The sequence below is a fragment of the Anastrepha obliqua genome, chromosome 1 (genome assembly GCF_027943255.1).
Source record: "Anastrepha obliqua isolate idAnaObli1 chromosome 1, idAnaObli1_1.0, whole genome shotgun sequence".
In the NCBI taxonomy this organism is placed as follows: domain Eukaryota; kingdom Metazoa; phylum Arthropoda; class Insecta; order Diptera; family Tephritidae; genus Anastrepha; species Anastrepha obliqua.
Genome location: NC_072892.1, coordinates 114,079,976 through 114,105,850, shown reverse-complemented (window position 1 = coordinate 114,105,850; position 25,875 = coordinate 114,079,976). Strand labels below are relative to the sequence as shown.

Sequence of the window (25,875 nt, the reverse complement as noted above, 5' to 3'; positions counted from 1 at the left end):
AGTATTAAATAGGCCTACCACATACTAATTTTCAAAAATGTTTTTTCACCGTTCACTTCAAATGAGGGTACGGAAAAATGGCTTAATACTTTTTTGATCTCAAACATACAATTTTTTTATTTTTTTTTTTATCATATATTTTAATTAACTGAAAGTTAGAAGATAGAAGACGGATAACAAAAGCACTGGATGGATAACTTGGGCTTTCAATGAGTTCGTGCTGTTCGTTCAATAAATCAGAAATCAGAATACTTGGCTCATAAAATCTGAATCAGTGCTCGGTTATCACAGATAATTTCAGAGAAAAAGAATCACCTGTACATGCTCGCTACCAGACCGAAGGAAAAGCAGGGTTCCTCATATCCATATCAGTGTCCGACCTATTCTTTATTTCGATATCTAAAAAATGCTCATAATAGAAATGAGTAGTGCTCGTCGTTCAGGTACGTACTCGAAATTAAAAACAAAAAGCAAGAGCATAAGAAGAGGACGAATTATATTGTCTTGCCTTTCAAAGAGTCAGAATGCAGAAAAGATTTGAATAATTAATGTCTTCAAGTTGAAATAAAAATGAGGCTTATTTTATTAATTTCTACCAGAATGTGCCTCGACCATCGCCAACAATGGCAATTCTCCGAATGTATTTGGGAGATCAAAAAGCTTATTGTAGAAAACAATTTGCCACATTAAACTATATGCCAGTCCTTCCAATCGTGGGATAACATCAAGACTTACACCGCAAATCAGAAGAGACGCTCGTTCACATTGTATACTCTCTCAGAATTGTAAAGTTTCTCGGCTTCTGCGCTATTTCAACTTCACCCCGCCTACAACTTGTAGATCGGATGTGGAACATTTGAATATCAACAAACTCTCTCCTCAACCTAACAACCCCATTCAACTAAGCACCAAAAGTACCAACCAGTGAAGCATCAAAACAATCGAAACTCAAGTGTTGGCAACTGAAGTGTCATCGTGTAGTCAGTCAGAGAGTCAGTCAGTCAAGCAGAAGCAATTGCGTCGAGCCGAACACCCAGCCAACCGGTGAAGCAGTCAACTAAACAACCGAAAAACAACAAAAAAGTGTACAGCAGGTAATGCAACTTACTAGTTACTGCTGAGCTCAATTCCATCTTCGAAAAGAAAAGCAAATTGAGAAATGAAACCACATTTCTCAAGCAGCCACTTCAATGGGAGTAACTATTGTATAATACAACAACATTAGGCATTATTGCCACTAGCACTGTCCCTGTTGATATGCGTAGAACTGCTGTTGTTGCTGCTGTTATCAACTTTGTTGCTGGAAGAGCGAGGTTGATGTAAAGTGTTGCTGTTGGTTAGATGCCGGCAGCTCTTGGCCTCATTATTGTGTAGCTTGCGGTGAATGTTGTTACAATTTTTATTATTATTATTTTTTTTATTGTTGCTGCTGTTGGTGATTTCTCGCCTTTGGTTGTTTGGTTGCAGCTCTTAAGAGAATCATCAGCAACAGCATAAAACCACTTGAGACTTATGTACCAACAAATATTGCCAGGGGCTTGCGTACGCACGTACACACTTGGCTATCTACTTATACATATGTGAATTGAAATAAAGACAACAATAAAAACAATTATAAGCGATCTATATGTGAGTGTAGACACACACTTGGGCATTACAATTTGTCAAGTGCTATTCTTGGCTACGCTGTAATTTCTGTTGCAGAACAGTTAGATGGGATTTTGAGTGGAAATAATTCATAATTTGTTTATCGTTTTTTATAATGACAGCAATGCGCTTATTTGAGTTATCATTGTCACTGATGTGAAAGTACATACTCGCCTGCAGTTCGGCAAATCAAACAGAAGTCAATGGTGAAATTTTTAAAGTTCCGGTTTACTTGATCAAAATTGTGTATATAAATTTTTTTCAACTCAATCGAAGTTTTTGGAAATTCCTTAATTTCAAAAATTAATAGAGAAAAACAAAAACAAGAAAGTAAAAGTAAAGCCAAAAACAAATCAGTCTCAAAAAGCTCCAAGGAAATTGAATGAGTTGCTGATAATTTTTCAAGCATGTAATCTGTTGGAGTACGACTACTTTCTGACTACTTGCATTTAATTAACATGCAACAAATCAGAGCGGAGGTGACTTATATAGGGGTTTTCATTAGGCTCTTTTGAAATTAAAAACAACGAACAGTTTAAGAAATATTGTTCTTTTTCATATGATTCCAAACTATGTGGAATACAATTTCGAGCAAATGATCGCTGTAGATGGGGCATCGACCATGTTTGGATAAGAGCCAGTTTCTTGCGCAACTCTACAGGAATAAGGGACGATAATACGGGCGGATCAAAATCTTCACCAAAAAGTGACTCTTTTAAGTTTAAACACACCTGATGTATCTCACGCGATTTTCGGCACGCCGAATCTGGCGATATACTCAACAAGAAATGAGATTGATTACCTTTTCGATGTGCGTGTATGGTAACTTTGGTGAATAGAGGACTGATTTTGATAATAAATGGCAACTCGTTGCTAAAATCGTGTGTAGTCCATATAGTGTTTATATATATATATAATTTGCGCATATACCCTTTTTGGATGTTTGACCGAGCTCCGTCCCCTATTTATGGCGTGCATCTTGCTGTTATTCCACAAATGGAGGAACCTAAAGTTTAAGGCCGACTCCGAACGGCAGATATTTTTTATGCGGAGCTTTTACATGCTAGAAATACACTCGGAGGTTTGCCATTTCTTGCCGAGGGGCGACCGCTATTAGAAAAAAACTTTTCTTCATTTTGGTCTTTCACCGAGATTCTCTCTGAATTCCGAATGGTAGTCACGCTCCAACCCATTCGGCTACGGCGGCCGCCACATTTTATTTTGACAGAAGCTCTCTTTTACGCTGGAAATCTTGATAGCAAGCCAGTATCATATTTCTCATATCTCAAAATGCATCGCCTTACGCTTAACAACTTAATTCAAATCCAATGTAGTGTAACCCTTTTGCATTTGTGAAAACGGGCATTTATTGAAATGAAATGAAGTCAAAATCATCTTTTTTGACGTAGTGAGTTTTTATCTCGGCGATAATGTCAAACCTCCTTCGGACGCGGCATGAAACTATGTCACACCGTTTCTGGAAAATAGCAAAACGCACATCACAACTACGAGTGGAGCTCGGCAAAACATCCAGAAAATGGTGAAAGGCAAATAATATAAAATAAATTATATTTATATTTTAGATACATATATGTTAGAAAGCAAAATTGCCTCATCTGGGGCGTGGAAAACCTACACGTGATCATTGAAAAGCCAACGCATCCTCAGAGAATGATAGTTTGATGCGATTTTTGAGTGCCGGCATGTTATACCCATTTTTATTTAAAAATGCTGCCGGAAACGCCATTTCGATTAACGCCGATTACAGCAGAGTGTCATGAAAAACGATTTTTTTTGTGGCTGGAAATTGAAGGCATGAACTTGGACGACTTTTGGTTTCAGCAGGATGGCGCGCCATGGTCGGCAAACGTGTTATCAGCCACCTCAGAGATATAAATTCGTCTCCTCGGAGTTGCGATTTCACGCCTCCCGATTTTCTTTGTTTTTGTTATGCGAATAATAGAGGGACGCATAATGCGAATATTGAATCAGCCATTCGTGAAATAGAGCTAAAACCCATCACTGGGTTAACAAGATGAACCACTGCGAACCTAGTGGACGTCATCAGATGAGTGAAGTCGGGTTCCATATATAATGGAAATGCCTGGTCTTTCCAAGAAAACCAATAATATACCGAAAAAACATTTTATTTTTTTTTTGTATGAATAAAAAAACACTATTTTGTATGTACTCCCATATTTCTATATTCCCGCCAAATGTAGCAGCATGTAGTTTCACCACATTCCTCCTATACACTGTACGAGTTCAAGTGCACCTATTCGAACCCCCTTTATTTATTTGCATGCTTTTACAAACACACACATAAACACATACAGACTTACCTACGTATATTATTATATTCAATTACTTCGCATGTTTAATATTGCTCGAATAAATATGTTACCTCTAATTGATAACTATTTTTTTACGTTGTGAATGTTCGCTTTCAATTTGAGTCCATCAACATCTGCTAAAAGCCTATAATTCGTTTAGTTTGCGCATGCGTCACCACCTTAACGCCTCTTTCAACAAACACAGCACTTTTAGACACGTTTCCACATAAGAAAAAACTCGCTTATAAAAAAAGACTTGAATTGTGCCTCGTAACCTAACATTAACTTGTCCAATTAATGTAACATGATAGTAATTTGCCTACACGAAAAAAACAAACAGTGTCAAGAAATGTTTGTCGAAATCATAAACAGAACACCAAAAACAAAGTAGGTACCAAAGAAAACTGAAAACTACACACGTACACCTATATTTGGCTTCAGAGCTACATTCGCAATAATGCATACAGAATTTTATGAACTCATCAAAGAGAAAACAGTAAAAAAATACGAAAATATTGGTGGTATATTACAAACTCTTTTGAATACAAATTTCAATATAAAATTCGTGGGTGACCTTAGCCTTGTTTGCTGACAGTAAAGATGACCAACTCTCTCTCTTCAGCTTCTGTTTCACCATTGCGCTTGTACTTACCACTGAACAAATTGCGCAAGTTGGACTACTTGTCTCCCCAACAAACAAAAAACACAAAACAAAATCAGGTTAAGTCATCTGTTATTAAGAAAAGGCCTATTACTTTGCTTCAAAATATATTTAAGCATACAACCCATGTCACGTTGCTCTTGCGTGGATTACATTATTAGTAGATTTTTTCTAACCTTGGGTTGATATGAGAACTGTTATAGTCTTATGTTAATATTACTCGATAAAAGAGACATGCTTACGCAGTCCTAATTCGGAATGATTTCGTTGATCACTTCTTAGTTTGCCAGCTAATTTTCATTGCTCTGAATATTACTGTGGTTTGGGATCCATACAAATAAAAATTAAAAGTAAGGAAAGTGTATCGATATATCTCAAGCCTTTGAACGCGTTTGACATGATGGCTTACTCTATAAAATAAAAGACACTACCAATAAATTATTACCTATTTATTAAGGCCTACCTCGAAAATCGACATTTCTTTGTCAAACAAGGTGAACACAGTCTGAAATATGTGAAAATTGGTATAACCCAAGACAGCTTCAGAAAAAACAAAGTCGGAATGTTCGCGGATGACACTGCCATACTCACAATTGACTTCTATTCCCCATGTGGACTCCCAAAAACTCCAGAAAGGACTTGATCAAATAACTCATTGGTTGAAAGAGTGGTGCATTAAGTCAAACAAGACAAAATCTTCCCAAACCACTTTTACACTAAATCGAAAAACTTGCCCACCCGTTACGTGCAATAATACAATTATCCCCCAAACTAGCGTCACAAAATATCTTGGCATGCATATTGATAGCAAACTTACATTGAAAACCAAACGGAAGGGAATAACACTTGGAAGCCTATATTGGTTATTACATCGAAATTCTCATGTTTCTCTCGAAAGTAAGCTCCTCTCACTTTACTCCGTTGTCTTTGAACCGATATGGAGATATGGCATTCAACATTGAGGCACTGTAGGTAACTTGAATATCGAAATATTTCAAAGATTCCAGTCGAAAACATCTATTACTTCCCCAATGCACAAATGCATAGAAATCTCAAATTACCCACAATAATTGAAGAAATAAGAAAACAGCCTACATCGCACAACACACGACTCCAATCGTACTCAAATCCTCTTGTCAGTCGTTTCTTTCTCGTGCTTACCAGCACCAGTTGGATGCATCAAGTGAGGCCAAGCCATTCTGTACCTTATCTTTCCAACGTAGAAGAGGCCTTCTTCTTCCTCTGCTCCAACCAGCTGGCACCGCACGAATATTTTCAGAACCGGAACGTTTTTTTAGCTGCATGAGAACTATTGATATTGATTATTATGATTTGATAGCTGAAAATGGCAACTGAGTTAACATTTCGGTTCAGTAAAAATTGGTAAATAATCATGGATCGTTTAACGTTTCGAAATTGTGGAAATTTACTTCGAGTAAATTTACTTACAGTTCATAGAGCACTGGCGACATCATCGGTCTTTATTTCTTTCGAAATGAGGAAGGAGCTGCCGTTATGGTGAACGGCGAGCGCTATACTCGTAGAGCCATGCTTAGGGAATTTTTTATTACAAAAAGTAGTAAAAAATTGGACTGACTGACTGGACCATGTAACTCGTAGCCACGACGGACATATGCCAGATATCATATTCAAAAAATAAATCCCACGCAATAATAAAAGAAATTTATCCCAACAATATTTATGATTTGTATTATCATTTTAAGTTCTCAAACACCTAAAAAACACCCAATATCTCGCTATCAGGTTCGAACCCATGCTTGGACTCCCGTTAGATGCGCTCGATGAAAACAGGTGACACCCGCGCCAACCTTCGAAGAATTTGAGTGGTGCTGCTAAAGCATTGTGTCTACCAAATAGTAAAAATAAAATCGATCGATCGATTATCGGTATCATCAAGCCCAATTGAGTGGTACATTCTGTAATTTAACTCATTGTGAATACATGAAATTAATGAAGCAAACAAATCTGTAAATCGGTATTGTGCGATTCATGGTTTAAAAGAGACTACTTTCTGAAATCTGTGTAACTTCATTGAAAAAAATGGAAAATTAACTTATAAAAAAAAAAACAAAAACGTTTAATGCCTTTAAGCCAAAGGGCTATGTCAAAAATACATGAAAACAGTTGAGATAATCATCTTAATCGCGCTAGGTAGTGCTCTACTCATCGGCAAGCTTATGTAAAGGTGGCAACAATTCCTGCTTAAACATATGGAAACTACACATAAAAAATGGGACGCGCTAAACTTACAAAACGCACCATCGCAACCAACCACAACAACCTAAGTAGCGACCCAAAGCATGTTTACAACAAACACAAAACAATAAGAATTTATGCCAAATGAGAAGGCACCAAAAAACATAAAAAACAGCAAATAACAACAACTTCAAGTGCTGCAAATAAAACATTTATGACTTTATTACAAACATTTACACATACCACTTAAATGTATTTAAACATAAACTCCAATGTAGGTATGAAATGTAGAAGAAGTTAAAATGAGGGACCTTCAAACTGAAAGCTCGGTGTCGATGCTTCGAACACAAAAAAGTACGCAGTGCATGTGAGCGAGCAATAGTAAAAGGAAAAGCAAACAAACATAAAAATAAAAAATAGTGGACAGCGCAGAACAATGGCATAAACTAAAAACAATATGAAAATAAACAAAACAAATAGGAGAGAAAAAATAAAAAATATCAACTTCGAAGTAAGTGAAGCAAATAACAACATTTTATATTATTTCATTCATTTAACAGGTTCCATTTACTTATGAGCTCAACCGCGAACAGCAACGCCATAAACACTACACACAGCAAGCAATATGGGCACGGCGGGAAGGGATGCCGATGTCGGCAGCTAAGTAGGCAGCAATCACTACAAACACTGACTGAACACGCCGCAACACACCTCATTGGCAGCGCCACTGGCTAACTGGCTAAGTAACTATTTGACGAACTCACGAGCTGACGAACTGACGAGATGACGAACTGGCGTTCGCAACGCAAACTGACCGGGCCAACCAAATGCCTCAAAGCGACGCAAACAACCAAGAAGCCGAGAAGCTAAGCTCCTATTCAGCTCCGACAAGGCAATGTTCCCACGAAACAGGTTGCCTACCTGTGCTTGTGTGCACCGCCCCAACTGCGGCCCTCCCGCCACGTTGTTCTTCGAATTGAAGCAAGAAACAAAACACATTTTTTTTTCATTCTTGTATTCGGATTGCCTTTGCCAGCCATCGTACTAAAGTCACTGCCGCGACTGGCAGCCCTCCCTTTTTGCCCACATCGACGCAGTAGCAATCAGCAGTCAGTCAGTGCTCGGTCGTTCTCACTGCGTTCTTTGAGCTGTCCGTCCATGCAGCCGGGCGCCCAGGTGGACAGGCAATGCAGTTTCGAATCGCCACTTGCAGGTTGCAATTTTGTGCCTTCAACTCGGACTCATTGGGCGGCTGTAAAACACAGCGCATGCGCATGCGCATATAGGTACAAACACACATTCGAGCGTGCATACATATATACAAACATACAAATAACTTTCCAGTTAGCACTGTTTTGGCCGTTTGTGTAGCTGGCTAGCCGGCCAACAACTACATGACCACCATCAGAATTGCTGTCGAATGCCAGTCGAAATGCGTTGACGACTGGTTGTGTGCGATAGCCAAAAGCTATGGGCCACAGACACTCCAAAACTTGCCACCAACACCTATTTTGAGACACGCCAAGGCACAGATTATATGGTTTTGTTATTGTGTTTATATTATTTAGTTGCTACATATTAAGTATTTGTTGTTTCTTCCACGTTCAACGAGTTGTACAGTTGAAGCAGAGTATGTTTATTAAATCTTTTCGAATAACTAGGTATGTAGGTGTGTTTAATTGTTTGATTGTAAAAAAATTGTTTGAGTTCACTCCACATATCATTGGAATACAGTTGCTATAAATATAATTGGAGGATACATCCTTTGTTAGCTCTTGAGCTTCTCGGACCATTTATGATGTGTGTCTTAATATAGTCCTACATACAAATGAACCTACGGTTTTATACCGTCTGCGAACAAGGGATAATTTTTACGAGCAACTTTTTTCATGGTACATTTACATTCGCAAATTTTACATTACCTGTCGAATGTGACTACCATTAGAAACCACCTTTTCAGTCATTCGAGGTTTCATGTCAACGGCAGGCGTCGAAGGCCCGGTCCTAGCGACTAGTGCGGTGACTTTAGCAAACACTTGATGGAGCAAATATGCAAAACTTCCGAGGGTATTTCTGTTATGAAAAAGCTCCTCATAAAAAATATCTGCCGGTCGGAGCCAATTTAAAGCTGTAGTTCCCCCCATTTGTGAAACACGTCACAAATAGGGGGAGGCATTCGGCCAAACACCCAAAAACGGGTAACCTGTACTACTTATATAGCTTTACAGTGACTTTAACTGATTACAACTTCTTTTCAACGATTGGAGCCGCACTTGTTGGAGGAAAAATTCTTTTGATGACTAGACTCTCAATGAGGCACTTACAAGTTTCTTGCGTGGTAAAAAATGTGCATGTAGCCGATGGCATTTTCGATTAAAATATAAAAAAAAAATAATTAAAATATTATAAAAAGTTTTAGTTTAGTTTAGTTTTACTTTTGTTAGTATATCTTTAAATTATCTGCAGCACAAACTATTAAAGCTTAAAATAATAAATGAACAAAATCCCCTATATTTTTTATTATTTAGTGCCTTTATTTAAGTGAACCAATAAATCAAGCACACTATTACAACTGCTAAAGTTTTACCACTGCGAAATACGTTCGATGGAATAATATTTTAATCTGTATTTTCGAGCAAAGTACAGTCTTCACTTCAATTATCGTACACTCTTGTGTTACTAGATCAAACACGGTTGCTTTAATAGTCATTTTCTTCCACAAAAATAATTGCCTGTAATCAAGAAGCCGGACTGTAGGAGCGTCGATTTTTTTTATATCACCAATACAATCTCAATTTTGTCGGAAACTAACTGCCGTCGCGGCCCCGATAACGTCAGTAAATTAATTGATTCCTTCAAAATAACTGAAAGCCGGTTAACGGTCTAATGTTGGTCACACCCTTGTAATCTGTGCATCGTGCCTCTTCTCTATCTCTCAAATGCTCCTTATAATTCTTACACTGCTCGAAACCGTGTTGATCAACCGTCATCTTCTATCGCTACTTCACAATGCTCGTCTCGTCTCCCTCTCTCTCTCTCACCGCTATACCGGATTTAAACCTCGTTTTTGAATGCAGGCTTCACGACACAAAATAAGGCGGGTGGTCTTAAACTGGTATTCTGTACTTGGTAGAAACCTCTTCACAAATAATAATGAACAAGGCGACGCATTTTAGTTCTACCATAATTCGTGTATTTTTGTTCTTATTCTTTCAGGCTGTTTAATATGAAAATGAAGGTAATTACTATAACTACTAGTTTGAGCTTCAGGAGGTCAGTGTACAAGTAGATGCGTAATGCCAATAATATGTTTTTTATGCATGTCATACTTTATTCTATCTGAAGTGTACTCCCTTGGTTGTTTATGAAGAAATAGTTCAAAATTGCAGGATTTTAGATTTTATAGTCAACCTTCGAATATTGCCTCAAACTACTCGGCATTTTCCGTATACCAATTATATTCTATATTATAACAGTTGGCAACAAAGTGGAGACCCGGTATTTGCCCGTTAATACGAGTATTATATGTTGTTGTTTTTGCGGCAAAGTCTTCCGATGTGTGCAAATTTAATTGGTTTTTTGTAATTATATTAAATAAAATAGAATATCTTGATTCCATATTTGTACAATTTCTTGCTTTTATTGCCTCATACAAAATCCACAAGACTATAATTTGTTTCACATCAGTAAAAAACCATTTAAAAAAATATCAAATCAAAATCTTCACTTTCTGGTATGTATTTTACGTTTTTGTTATTGTATATTTGTACTAACTTCACTGGGTTCCCCATCTTATTAAACGACGCCTTTTTCAAAATTATCGCTGATGTCTCTCTTAGCCATTGCGTTCTTACTATTTATCAAACGTGCGACTGAAAACTAGATCCACGCATTATTTTTTAATGGTCACAAAGCTTTATATTATTTTTTACATTTTCGTGATATTTTCTATACCCTTCGGCATTTGATAATTTACCCCTTTATTGTTATTAATTCCTTTCTTTCCCTATATTTTTGGCACGCTCAGCGGCCGTTAAGGCACATGGGTTCCCATACTAAACAATCTTATAATGCTGTGATAGAATTTTCGCAATTTTCGTGCAATTACCCAACCTGTAAAATACTAAATAAAAATAATGTAAATTCTACACATCTGGCAAATATGAGTATGTTCAGCAGTGTATCCGATGTTCTAGCGCTTCATTTCGACACCGCTCCATTTATCAGATTGCAGTGTTTGATAGGTTTGCAAATAATATTTTACTTGCTCAGCGATTTTTAAGCAATGTCGTGTCGCTTTTCCGTATTTTCGAGCGTTTAATCATTTTCAATGATAAAAAACCATTTCGGCGGCTTTCGGAAGGATGCCAAAAATTACAGGTCCGAAATCCTCTCAATATAAGCTTTAAACACACGCGTGGACCGCGTATCTAGTGCTCTCATATATGCTCACATTTCTTCTATGCCAGCGTCAGTCTCGCTATTTAACAGCCACACCTGGTATGCACGTGAATTATGTTTGCACTATATACAAATCTGTCACTGTAGACAAACCACTTAAAATGTAGCCGCTTGCTGTTAATGCCTGTGCCAACGTAGCTGTTGGCGGTTGGTGTGGCATGAAACATTGCATGAAACAAGTGCTACCACATGAAATGCATTACCGGCGACAAATATGTAACTCGAAATATTTTAGCGGATTTCTCTGCTCGTTTGCGCAATTCTGGCAGTTATCTAATTTATGTTTAGACATACAATTCACATTAAAGCAGAGTATAGATAAAATAAAACGACTTTTTTCTGGATTGTAAGCAATTAAGTATCTGGAAAATCTATTCAAATTTATTCCATTTTATGGAGTACAAACATATGTATGTGTGTGTTTATTTGTATTAAGTCCAAAAATGCTATACATGCAAGTTGTCTACTAAAGTAAGTCACATTTTAAGTGCCTGAAAGAATATAATTTTTTATTGTTCTCAAGGCGAATACCAAAGAACCCAGCTGGAAAACTAAACTCCCAATGCAAGTAGGAGACAAACGCAATGCTGGAAATACAAACACTAAGCAAATAACTGACATGGGGCCTTAAAGAAACAAACAGCAGCAAATATTGCGCCATAAAAGCCTCAGAGGTTATAAAATAGCCAAAGTAAGTGCCTGTAAGCAAACAATGACTTGGCAACAACAATATTTGAAACAATTGTAATTAGAAGTATGGCAAATATGCCAACAACTCGAAAAGGCACACAGTAAAAATTAAGTTTAAAAATACTCGCACTTCTAAGTGACGACCAAAGTGCGCAAGTACACACACACACATACATATGCGCTTATTTTGAGGCATAAAGGCTTATGGCCAATGGACGTGGGTCAGTGTTCAGTTCGCAATGAAGCAATAAAAAACAACAAAATGTTCTAAATAACAGTGCAAAAACAGACATAAAAGCACGAGAGCAAAAACGAAAAAGACAGAAGAGCAAATAAAGCAAATAACAACAATAATAATAAAAGGGGGCAACAAGTCAACTGTTAAACCGGCCAAAGCCATAATTTCACAAAAAAAAGAAGTTGTGTGGGCAAAAAATGCGCGCCAAGCATACGACAAAAAAACACCAACGAAGCTGCGTTGGATAGCACCAACTGGAAATTGATGGATACACTAACGTACTTTTTTTTTACGAGATTGTTGCTTGAATACGATTACATACCGCATTTTTGTTACGTTTTTGCTCAGCAATGAGCAAGCAAAAAAATTGCAAATTAAAGTGGCGTAAAAGTTTACAAAACCCTCACAAAAAACATAAAAAAAATGATACACAAAACGAAATGTGTACACTCACTCATACATACAGATGTACTTAACATGTGTGTGATGGCAACTTAAACACGTGAAATACTTATTAATCACATAAAGGTAGCAGAAAGCAGCCGTAAAAACGCGTTTTCAGCTATCAAAACAGAGAAGAAAAGAATATAGACCATCATAAAAGACGCTTTTACGCACACACATGTACTTCCTCATACTCAAATGCGTGCCCGTAAAAAAACGCAAAACCGATTTCTACATACCACATTTTTGTGCTCATCCGCAGGCTTACTTGTATCCATGGAGGCGCAACTATGAACTCTTCATTGCACGTCCACTTAATCTGACATGGAATATTAATGCTAGGGATTTGTTTTAAATCTGGCAGTAGACATTTAAATACATAATTAATTCATTTTCTTAGGGTTGATCGCCGTCACAGCTGGTTATCAGAGTAGGTACTGAGATATCAGAGCTGTTGAGTGACGTCGGAATCCAGGTCGGAATCTTAGTCAACGCTAAACGTTTACAAATGGCAAAAGCCTATGAGCGTTAAATACGCAGCGAGAATATTAATATGTTTCAGCGTAATAGGTATAAATAGCTTATGCGTAGATTTAGAGAAGTGTCATGAAATCGTAAATTAAATAGAATTTTTAATTGGGAGTTTTTAATTCGCATGTGAAGGTTATATGTAAGTTTATTTGTAAGCCGAAAACTTTTTTCCTTTCTTGACTTGCTGGGTCATTTTAAATAACTTAGACTTGCTGACATTCTGAATGTTCCCAGCGAGGTGATTTTAGTGAGCTATACAACACGATATATAGTGGCCGCCGTAGTCCAATAGTTTGGTGCGGGACTACCCTTCCGAAGTGCTCCGCTCCTCGGCAGGCAATGGCAAACATACAAGAGTATTTCTGCCTTGAAAAAGGGTGGCGCAACTGTAGGCCCCTCCATTTCGTGGTAAACCATTAAAACACACAGCAGAAATAGAAGGAAGAGCTCAGCCAAATATATAACCAACAAAATACATATATAAAGGGATCTTCAAAGGTGACTCCTAGTGACACCTAGTAGTGCATAACTTCTAGACAATATCTTTTTTATGTCATATTTGAGATGTAGAACGATAGAGCAACGCGCTATAATTTTTGAAACTTGTTATGGAAATGGTCGATCTTTAAGAACTACACGTGAGTCGACAATTCAAAGGTTGGTGAAAAAATTCAAGAAACTGGTGCTGTCGAAGACAGAAAGAAGCGCTGCAGACCAAACTTCGGCTTTCTAAAAAGTAAAGCCCCTGTGAATAAGCCAATAAACATTCCAGAGCTTAAACACAACATTTGAATCGAGATTGCTGAACTCTGTGTGAGCTAGTCTTTGAAAATGTTGTTGAACACAATCCTACTTCCACAGTTCCAAGTAAAGAAGAAGAACACACACACACGTTTCGTTATAGCTTCGTGTTCAATTGCTTTTGTTGTGCACTCTTTGAAGGAGAAATGCTATCTGCAATTTGTAACTTCTATGATGTTACATTTAAAATTTAAAGTTATGTATAGATTTGCATGAATATGTATGTGAATTGATTCAGAGTTGCATTTTAAAAAAATTATTTATCCTATGACAGCTCATGGTGGACAGAGACGTATTTTGAATAAAAATAGTAAAACCTGACAGCATCTAAATTTTAACATGTTTTATTTTAAAACAACATCTAGGTGCACGTTTTAAAATACCCTTTATCTAATATATGCATGATGTATATGATATACATTATCACTATATAAACCCACGACAAAACGATGACACATAACTCCTTGTCTATTTTCTTTTTATTTTGGTTTTTTTATAAATGTATAGCATTTTGCCTAACAAAAATCGTATAAATCCAATTATCAAATTTCATACAAAAATTAGAAAAATTCCACAATCCTTTATTCCAGTTTCCTGATTTTAAATCCTAGGTAGCAGTTCTATACTTGGCAAATTTTATACGCTAAGGTCCATCTTCGTCGACTCGACGACGCCTATTTTTATTTGGTGTGCAGTGCTTGCAATGCAAAATAAATTCAGATTTTTATGCGTTAATTTGAATTAATTATTTTTTTGTATAATTTTTTCAATGCTTTTTTTATAAATTATTTAACGTACAAATTAAATAAGCATATACATCCTTTTTTCGATCAATTTAAACAACCTCAAAAATTGCTTAGGCTCTTCGACGAAGAAGTTCCATCCAAAGTTAATTAGAATTTGTATAAAAATGCTTGGATAGCAGTTTTCCAGCTTATTCAATTCTAGTATGTGAAATATTATATATGCTTGAAGTTGCTAGAAAATTCCGTTGATTTTTTATAATTTTTTTTCCTTGACGAGATTGCGCATTTTCTCCAGAATAAAAAAACCGTCATATATTCATCAATGACAAAAATTACCAAAAATAAACAAAAGCTTTGAGCCACAGCTAACTAGCACTTTATAATATTATAATTAAATAGGGTATATAGATATGCAGGTCTCAAAATGTTCTAAAAATTCTATATCAAAAGTGTGCAACTTTTGGTGCAAATTTTACGAGTGCTTAAAAATTTTGCACAAAGTTTCAAATTTGATTTTTATGAGCTTTGTTTTAGGCTGAAATAAATTTTTATACAGAAAAAAATTAGAATTAATTACAAAAAAGAATTATAGTCAAAACTTATTCATATGTAAGGATCTTTTATGACTATAAACTACACTATATATGAATTCTAGAACTATCAAATATACACAGAAAGTTTGAGACGTGAATTCGGTTAAAGGAATTTATTTTCCATCATTAATCATAAAATTTGGCTTGTTAGTGAATGTCTGGGATGTCTCGATAAGCTAAATATCTTAGGTCAGAACAACTAGGTACGCACCCTGCGGCCACGAAAGAAAGGCCTTTCCATTTATAGGTCCAGAGCTAATTTATGGCATAACCTAAATCGATTTAAAAATTGGATGACATTAAATAAAAATAATTGTAGAATCCTCATAGGAACTCTAACAGGGTATTGTAGATTGAATTATCATCTTCCCAACCTGGGAATATACTTCCATGGAACTTGCAGATTCTGTAGTTTCCAAGATGAAACCGCCAGCAAATGCCCAGCATTGATGCATGGTGGATAAACATATTTTACCAGAGGAGGAAATAAAACTTAATAAATTGAACAAAGACTACAATTTATCGAGGAAGTTGAGCCAAAGGAATACTCTGAATCCATGAAAGGGGCACGATTGATCTTTCTGGTCGCAGTGCTAAGTCATCTCATAATAATAATAATAGCGAAGCAAGATAGATATCTTAGATTGGGAGAAAGATTTTTGGGAAATGCTTTGGATTAACGGCTTCGTTAGCTGGGTCATGTCGTCGGAATGAATGCAAAGCTCCGTTTTTTTTTCAAAGTATGCAATGCGGTACCAGCTGGTGGTAGCAGAGGAAGAGGAAGACCTCCTCTACGTTGGAAAGATCAGGTGGAGAAGGACTTGGATTCACTTCGTGTGTCCTACTGGTGCCGGAAATGGGTTAATGCGTCAATCAAGAAGAAGAAGAAAATATAGATATCTGGAGAAAAGTTCGTTTGGGCTTCTTTTCGAAAATCAGCCGCCAAATTATTAAATGTTTGTCATACTGCCACTTGACATTTTAAAGCGGAAAGACAAACACTTTGACAATAAAAGAGTTAAGCGACACTAAAAAAATTCTAATTTGTGCCGAAAAAATTGAAGCTATTGGTCCTTTGTGTACAAAATAATTATTATCTTGTTAAAGATAAGCGCAAAAATATTTTTATTTTGGTATTTGCTTAAATTATTTAAAATTACTTACTTACTTAAATTACTGAATAAAATCAGTGGGCCATTTCTATTGAATAATAGTTAACGTGTTTTTTGTTTTTTTTTTATTTGGAAAATATTTATACGTATGTACTAAATATTACCATTACTTCCGCTCTCGGCCTTAAAAATGTAGTTAAAAAGTGGTTAGTCTTCGCATTTTCTAAAGAAAAAACTAAATCATAAATCTCTAGCTACTAAATAACCAACTATGCACTAACACACCTACAAAAACTAACATACAAGCAATACTTCAGATCGGTACATCATCAAATCAGTACACGCACACCTTCGATGTACGCCTTGTCTGCGGGGTACTACCAAGCTGTATGTCGCTCACTCAGACCCCTGGCAGCAGCAACAGCAGCAATCATAAAGTATACAATAATTTTCAACGCCTGCTTGTAATAAAAAAAATATTTGAAAAATGTTCGAGAAATGCAAATGTGTGCGTGTTCTCACCAGCAAATGAGTAATGTGCGTTTAAAAGCGCAGAAAATATCGAACGAAAAAAAAGAGTTAAAAAGGTATTTGTGTTGTGCCAAGTTGAATATGAACAGCAACAACTAGTAACTTTAATTGCCTTTTGTTACTCGAGCTGAGATGATGATGTTGCTTTGCCTTTGTCTGTGCGTAGCATTTCCCCCTATTTGTTGCTGCTGCTCTCGCACTTGTAAGTAATTGTTTTTCGTTATAGTCAAAGTTTCTTTCGCTTGTTGGACCAACATTATTGACCGGCCGCACAATATGGGCGAATTAATCCGTTTTAATTTGATTTTTGTTAGAGTTTCGCTTCAACGAAATTTATTTCATTCAAATTACTAACTGATGACTCAGTGCTTTTTACGCTTAAATTTTCATTCTTTTTTTTTTTGGTTTTTGTTTTGGCTAAACAAAAAATCGGGAAGTTACGGCGAAACATGCAGAAGTGTAAAAATGTGTATCGAAATGAATATGAATTTTTATGTGAGTATATACGTACTTACATTTGAATGTATGTACAAATGTGTGTAAACAAAAGCGATATTTGTTAGAAACTCCCACTTCTATATAAACATTAGGATGCACGGATAAATTAGTTGTAGATTAAATTAGATTATATCATTTTTGAGGTTTGCATCTCGACCTCTTGGCCTTTTGTGCTCTCTACTCATCACAATACCTCATCCAAACCGAAATTATGGTATTAAATAAAACTGGGTTGGACTGAGCGTATGTGTTGCTGGCTGCAAGTGAAAAAGTGTATTGAAGTATCCGGCAGAAACGATACGAGTCAGTGAACCAGCGCCTATGCCTTCTGGTGTCTTCGAGCCATCTGTGTATCAGTAGAGGGTGCACTCCTAAAGTTTCCTTTAAAATGCAGGTGTACTCCACTTTGCTTTGTCGTTGAGTTCGATTCTGAATTTCTTTTCATCGACTGGTAGCTTGGCAAGTGGTCCATGTTCTTAGATGACATCACTTTTTCTTTGCCGAAACCTTCCCTAGTAATATTCAAAAGGCTACGCTCAGCTAATTTCTAAATAATTATGAGAAGCAAGCGATGTCAGCTCGAGCATCACCTCCATCGTAGCTATAGGGCAGGTTCGCATCGCCCCCGCATGCTAAGCGCTGAAGCATAGTTAGTGATGCCCGCACTGTCGAGAGAGAAGCTATCGACAGCCAGGCAACATCTCCATATGTTGTCATTGGCATTATTATTATGATGTACATCCATCTCAGTATTCTCGGGCTGCAGCCCCAGGAATTTCCCGCCAGACGTTTGCAGCCTTTATTGCTTTGGACAAGGACACGTCAGCATACCTCTTTCAGTTAAGCTTGGCGGGCAAGGCGAAGATGCTTAGCTTCGCTGAGCAATCCAATACCAACCCCGTCCCTCATTTCCGGTAACACTTTTTTCCTGAGAAAAGTATGATGGCCGTTTTGGGCCAGAACACCATCTCTTGGGCTGATAAGATCCCCCCTGCGGTCACCCTTGACTTGTTTGCAGTTGAAAAGTACTGTTCGCTGCTGCGGTTTCAGCTATCCTTGTCTGTAGCAGGGACTCTATCCATTTGGAGATGGGTCACACCACCTACCTCTTCTTTAGTGCACGATATACCCCCGAGTAAGAGGGGAGAGAACTGATTCCTCATAGTCAAAAGCTCTCTGGACATCCGCACATAGCTAATACAGCGCAGTGCCATCTCAAATACGAGTATAAGTATAGTCACATTGTCATTGAGTCCATCATAGAGAAGTTACGAGAGCATGCCCCCCCACTACTACGAAAAATTTCATATTACTGAATCCATAGCTGTTGTGTTTCAATGATCAATGATAGAGGATGATCATGTTGAAAGGTTTTTTGCAACAAATTTAAAGCTATGCTATTAAGCAAAAACTATTACAGCAAATTAATAACATTTGAATTGATTAGCTCTTGACAAATTATACTACGCCGACTTTCAGTTGAATATCGTTTTCCTGAAAGTTTTTATTATTTGCAGGCCCTTCATACGCAATTACTGTTTCACCTTGGATGCTATCATGCTACAGACAGTAAAATTTATATGGAATACATCTATGGTACACATAATTATCTTAACGATTGAGTACAAGTCTGAATTTTGCTTGAAATGAAGTAATCGTCTCAATCTCGTTTTAAGTATGCCAAACTCATTTTTGACAACAACTCTTGTGGAAGGATGTAACAAATGGCTTATGTTTCTTCTTTTTCGTAGTGCTGAGTTTTAATAAAATTTGCGTTACGCTCGATGAACTTTTTGAATTTAATATCACTAAAAAATATAAGAACACTTTTGTCTTGTTCCTTTGTACTAAATGTGCTTTGTGCTAATAAGTGAAAATGATTGTAATGATACCTTAGAAGATTACCTCTCAATATACCTGTTAGGACCCCATTTCGACATATTTCATGTGCAATTTCAATTATACTATGAATGCACACATTGCGCGAACCATAAGTGAACTCAATAATATCAAAGATATCGACTTGTCATTTACTGGAGCAGCATTGAAAAATTTAGTCCTAATATATGAACTCATAGATCCTTCTAATAAGTGCATCAACACTAGTATTTTGCAATTATTTTGCTTTTCTTGCGAATAAAATGAATTCTATCCGGAGTGCAGTAAAAATATTTTTGGATGACGAACGGCAGCAAAATTTAAAAATACTTCAAATGCTGCTGAAAACATTAAAATATGCCCTTAATCCTTTGGAAATGGATGACACTTTATAAGAAACTCAGGGAACTCAGTGAACTCAGTGAACTCAATGCGTAGCCTATGAACTACGGCGGGTGCAGTGGCAGGAGTATATTTCGTGAATCACAAATACCAGCGATAATTATTATTGCCCCTTTTTCTAAGGGGTGCAGTAGCCGACTGGGTTGGTGCGTGACTACCATTCGAAAGTACACGGGTTCTCTGCCCCGGGCAGAAACCACCAAATATGTTTTGTTTTTTGTAACTCCATTTATTACAATCAGTCATACATAACATTCAGTATTTAATTAAAATTTTGGTGTAAAAACTACCAATAGGATCCATTACTTGAAGTCTAAACTTAAAATCTTTGTGGCAGGTGGACAGGAGAAGCTAAAAGTTTTTGTAAAAGCGGTCATACTCGGCAGGAAACTCCGAGTGTGTTTCTGTCATGAAAAAGCTCCTCATAAAATAACTTTGCCATTCGGAGTCGGTTTAAAACTGTAATTCCTTCCATTTGTGGTACAACATCGAAACGCCGAAACGCACCCCCAAATAGGAGTTCAGCCAAATGCTCAATAAATGGTGTATTCCTCAGTTATGTAGTATATGTATATAGATATGTATGTATATATTCTGAGAGGTTTCACAATACTATATAAATATTATATTTTTCATTAAAATGCACAAGAAAATCAAGCAATGGGAATTTAGTCATGAGTTTCCAATTAAATTCCGGATTTTAACGGAAAAATTATAACAAACATATTCTTCTTCTAATTCACAAAGAACTTATCAACATATGTACATGAGAGCTAGCAGTTTCCCCTACTTTTTATGAAGAATATTAAGCTGGTTAAGGCGAAGTTGAGGCATTTCATAGAATTGAAGGGTTAAATAATCGATTTTTAATAAAAAATATGCTGCCTATACACAAAAAAATTGAATGACGATGATATATAGCAGAGTGCCAAAAATAAGTAAATAAAACCAGTGTCATGGTGTGTAGATGGCATTAAAGAATGGTCAGCAGAAAGATTTTCCACAAATGACCAATCCCATATATATGTATGTACTATATATTTGGTATACACCACACAGGTTCTCAGTTTTAAAAATCTGAGGTTTCAGGCAGGTTTTACTATAGTTCAAGAAAATGCATCGAAATAAGAATTAAGGCTTTTAAAGTGCAGCGAGATACAATTCAGTTGGATGTTCAATACTCCAAATACGGCAGTTTTGCTTGTAAATATATTCGATGAGGTAAATATGTTCCTCTACTGCTCTTGATGAAATGTACTTCTTGCAAAACGACAAATTTCATAAAACGTTCGGATCAATTTTAGACGATGTGTAACTGAATATCGCTCCATGGCTAAGCTTTGCCACAGTTACAAATATTAGTTGTTTGAAAAAAAGAACTTATCGCGAATAATCATTATATAAATTAGCTTCACAGGTTTGTCAAAGCATTAGTTTGGATGATAAGCTACATAGAAGTGGGATTCTATGAGAACGAGGTACCTCGCATTGACGTGAAGTTTTTAGTGAGTCATTTTGCAAACATACATAGGCTACCAACATACAGAAATTCTGTGAGAGGGCACAACTAAGGTAGATAAACGTAGTGGCAACCCGTTAGAAGTGACCCACATAGCAGGTGGTACTACGAATTGAACGCCGCGCTAATGTAGCTATGCAACTATTTCCCTACACAAGATCTCCCTAATATCCAAACATATGTATATATGTATTTATGTATATTTCTTTCGTACAATATCAATATCAATATCGAAATATTAGAAATTATACCGTGTTGCGTAAAAGTAGTTTAGATAAGTTAGTTACTAATTGTCCAGCCTTTTTTCTGAATTCAAAGTATAAAAATACCTAATAGAGGTTTTCAATCCAAGTAATTGTTTAAAAAAATAATCAAATTTGAATAAACCAGAAATTATTAACTGAGCAAAATCAAAAAAGTACAGCCGAACATTTTCGCAGCTCTTATCTTATGATTAAAATAAAAATATACCAGAGTTGAACTGGACTTTTTGGATTTTACTCACAAGCACTCAAAATTAAATTCAATCAAATCAGCCAGAAACCATAGCAATTTAACAACGTACATATAAGTGCCAATAAAAATTATTTAACAAGCTCACAAGAAATCAGTTGAATGGTTGGAGTAACCCACGTTGAAGCTGCGGTACCGTATTGGTGCAAAGAAATACCAGACAAGCAGACAAATTAATTGCATGCTGTGCTGTAAAATATGCGCGCCATTCAATCAATCTTATTATTGTTTTTTTTTTTTTTTTCAATCCAGAAAGTCAGGTATATTTCTATTTCTAAAAAGTAGAGTGATTGACGGAGAACATTCGACTGGTATTTGGTACTTTTGTGTGTTGAAACATTAATAACTCCTTCACCGCATCAAATTTGAAGAGTTTAAGCAGGAAATTTAAAAATTGCGAGTTCAATTGGCGGACTAATTGACGCAAATATGCTCACATTTTTATTTTATCCACAACTAAGACTATGAGCTTCTACAAAAACACTTTGGTACATACATCATCGCCTTTTAAATGTTTGTAATCTTATTATTATTTTAGTATATACTTATTATTTCAATCACCTGTCACATATATTTACAATTCACAACCGGGTTATGACAAAGCTTGCTGAATACTTGCTTCTTATACTTGTAATTAAACCTGCGCTCATATCAGACTTGTGCAACAAATAGTTGACTTATGGATTTTAAATTAATATATCAATGATCCAAAGCATTTCCTTAATTTCATTCAAGCTTACTTATTATCATCTTCCACATACACCGCTCTCTCAGCCTTACTAGACCCCAGGCCAATATATTATATTTAATTGTTCACAGCAGTACTGGAAGTCTTCTTGTAACAGCTATCACAACTTCATCGGACACAAATGTTATTCATTCTATTGCAGATTTTACTTCAAAAAACAGATGCAAAATCTTATAATGCAAGATCCGGGCAGTAAGGTTGATAATCTAACACTGGTAAGCTGTTTTTAGATAGAAATCTCTTCCCAGAAATTATGAAGAGGGCAAGCGCATTTTCTCATTCAGCGGAATTGCGGCATAGCAAAAACCAAAAAACTCTAATACCACCGTGGAAAGTGTGTGGCCAACTTCAGACTGTTTACTGATTTTCAGCGATTTTCAAAGGATCAGGATTTATGAAAAAAACAGAGATTATGCTGATGATACAGGGTGGGCCATATAGCGTTTGCTTTTTGAACCACCTATTTTTTTGAAAATGGTAACACAAATGACATGTCAAATGTGTTCATAATTTACTTAAAGGTTTGACATTTACGAAATGGGACGCTATACGCTTCAACAAAATTGGGAAATATTGAAAACCTATTTCCAAAGTGGTGAGTCATCTTCTTCTTTTCTGATTTTCACATCGGTGGCTAAGTCAATAAGCAAAATTGTCGGATTTGGGGCTCAGAAAATCCACACGTTACTGTAGAGAAGCAAATTCATCCACAACGAGCCACTGTTTGGTGCGGTTTTTGGTCTGGCGGCATCATCGGGCCTTTTTTTTCGAAAATGAGCGAGGAGCCGCGGTTACAGTAAATGGCGAGCGTTACCGTGACTTGCTCAACGAGTTTTTGTTTCCAAAAATTGAAGAGGATGACATAGACGACATTTGATTTCAACAGGACGGTGCAACTTGTCACACTACCAAAGTTACACTCGAACTTTTGGCTACCGTTTTTGAAAACCGAATAATCAGCCGAAATTCCAATATCAATTGGCCGCCTCGGAGCTGTGATTTAAGGCCGTTGGACTATTTTTTGTGGGGAGCCGTTAAGGACAAATGCTATGCGAACCATCCAGAGACGATTGATGCTTTAAAACACGCAATCGAAGTTGCCATTCATGAAATAGGAGCCCAAACAATCGAAAATGTGCTTAAAAATTGGGTTGATCGAGTGGCCTACTGTAAAGCCAGTCGTGGCAGTCATTTGAACGATATTATTTTTCATTCATAAATGACAATGTTCAATCTTCAAAATAAAAAAAAAAGTTTGAAAAAATATTGATTCGTTTTTTTATAGAGTATTCAAAAAACAAATTTTACATGGCCCACCCTATATAAGAAGAATTCAACGCCGCCAATACTCATGTCACTACGTTGCCGTCTGAACAACGAGTGATTGGAAGAGCGTAAGAATGCGTGTCAGCTGAAGTTATACTCACAATTTTGCTTCGGACGACCAAACCTTGTAATCTATCATCTTTAAATATAAACGAGGCCTGTGGATAAAAGGATTTGCTTACGAGAGGTATTGCTGTCTAAACTGAAGGCTTCATGCTAAAAAGCTGGCGGGCTCTGATGCTACGCAAGTATTCATGCGCGCATTCTATAGCAATGAGATGCACATGAAACTGGTGGAGACTGACTTTACTTTTGATATCATCCTAATTCTCCGATGCAAGGCTGCAGCGACATTGCAGGAAACTGCTAGGCGGATGAGCTGGCCAGACAGGGGAGACCTAAGCGGCTGCGTTCTGCTCCTGGAGAGGTGGGCTTCGCGCCAACTCAGCGAGTATTGGACAAGTAAGGTAACGAAAAGTTTCTGGCCACGAGTGAATCGAGGGCGCTAGAGGAATTTCACGAGGTAAACAAAATCTCAGCTTTCGAATTTCGTGGGTGCCCTTTCGCAGAGTTTGGCTGCGAGGTTATATATGTATGCTATGAGACTCGGTATCATCTCTTTGTTATGCCTGCTGATAAACAGGCCTTAATATTTAAAACCTGATAAAATTCATCAGCAGTAGGAGGCGGCTAACCCACCGCAACTCAGTCATCGTTCGGTCGTCGTCAACAAATACACATCCACTCCCCTATCAACTCATCTACCAAAGCAAACGATAAAAACTATCATATTTCTAAGTAGTAGTCTACTTTAAAATTATATAAGAAAAACACGATGGTGCACCTTTGATTATAATTTGAAATATCAAATTTATTCATTTTGACAGTTACATGACAGAATCTGAAACGTGAAAAAACTGCACTTTTACTACATTAGACCATTTTTCCTGAAGTGCCTTTAAGGATAAACGCTACGCCAGTCATATAGAGACGTTTCAAGAATTAAAACCTGAAATTGAAGCTGCTATTGGTGAGGTAGCTGCCGACACTCGTGAACATATAGTAAACACTTTGATTGAAGCTACTCCAACCATGGGCAGCCGTGGATACCATTTTATTGAAATTGGGGTTAAAAACAAGATTTACTCTTCACCAAAAACAAAAAAAAAAAGTTCATTGCAATTCATTGCTGCAACTTTAATTTTTAATTCCAAGCACTAGATTGGCCACTCTGTATATAAAATGAAAGTTTTATCACCAAAAATATAAAAAAAACTAGAGGCTTTGGCTCGCGGCAAATTTACGTACATATTATCACGCATGCTAAACAGAAAAATAAAAAAATAAAAAAACTGTTATAAAATACGTATATAAATACGAGATTAAATAAAAAAAAAAGCTTCTTTGAATGCTTCTGATGTTCCGAGAATCTGCTGTTCCAGTAGCATAATGACCTTGAATATGAATACATATTTATACTTTACCTACATACACGAATGCATTTATATTCGCTTATATGTACTTCCGCTATTTATAGATAAATATACACTTAAAATAAATCTAAGCATATTTTCTTAAAATATTACTCACCGTCCAACGAAATGTGAACGGCAACACAATCGCACTCATGCCAGGCTCGTTCAGCACAAAGCTGGAACCACCCAATATCTCTGACGTCTTGTTGCCAAATGAACAGCCCATAGATATGCTGGGCGGTGAACTCTGATACTCTTTGAGGCACAGACGAAAGGCCGTGGAGCAGGGCGGACATCCTAAAAATAGTGCGAAAAATTTATATTTTTAATTTGGTGCAAAGAAAATACATAAAAGTGTATTTGAATTAAATTAACCCTCCGATGTTCGGTGCCTTATGATGCGGTAAGTGCATCATAAGGGTCTGCCCAGACCCATACAAATAATGTAAGAAATACGGTTTTAAAAATAATTTTATTTATTTATTTGAACAGATAAGTATTAATTACGAAA

The 25,875-nt window shown here is 36.6% G+C and overlaps 1 protein-coding gene across 1 annotated transcript in view; it reads right to left on the bottom strand.

Annotated features, from left to right (window-relative positions):
• The window catches only part of LOC129235709 (protein serrate), a 128,791-nt gene that overhangs the window by 68,208 nt on the left and 34,708 nt on the right, over nt 1-25,875 (bottom strand). The window contains exon 3 of the mRNA XM_054869703.1: nt 25,480-25,661. Coding sequence (XP_054725678.1) covers nt 25,480-25,661 — 182 coding nt within the window. The remainder of the gene's footprint in view (nt 1-25,479; nt 25,662-25,875) is intronic.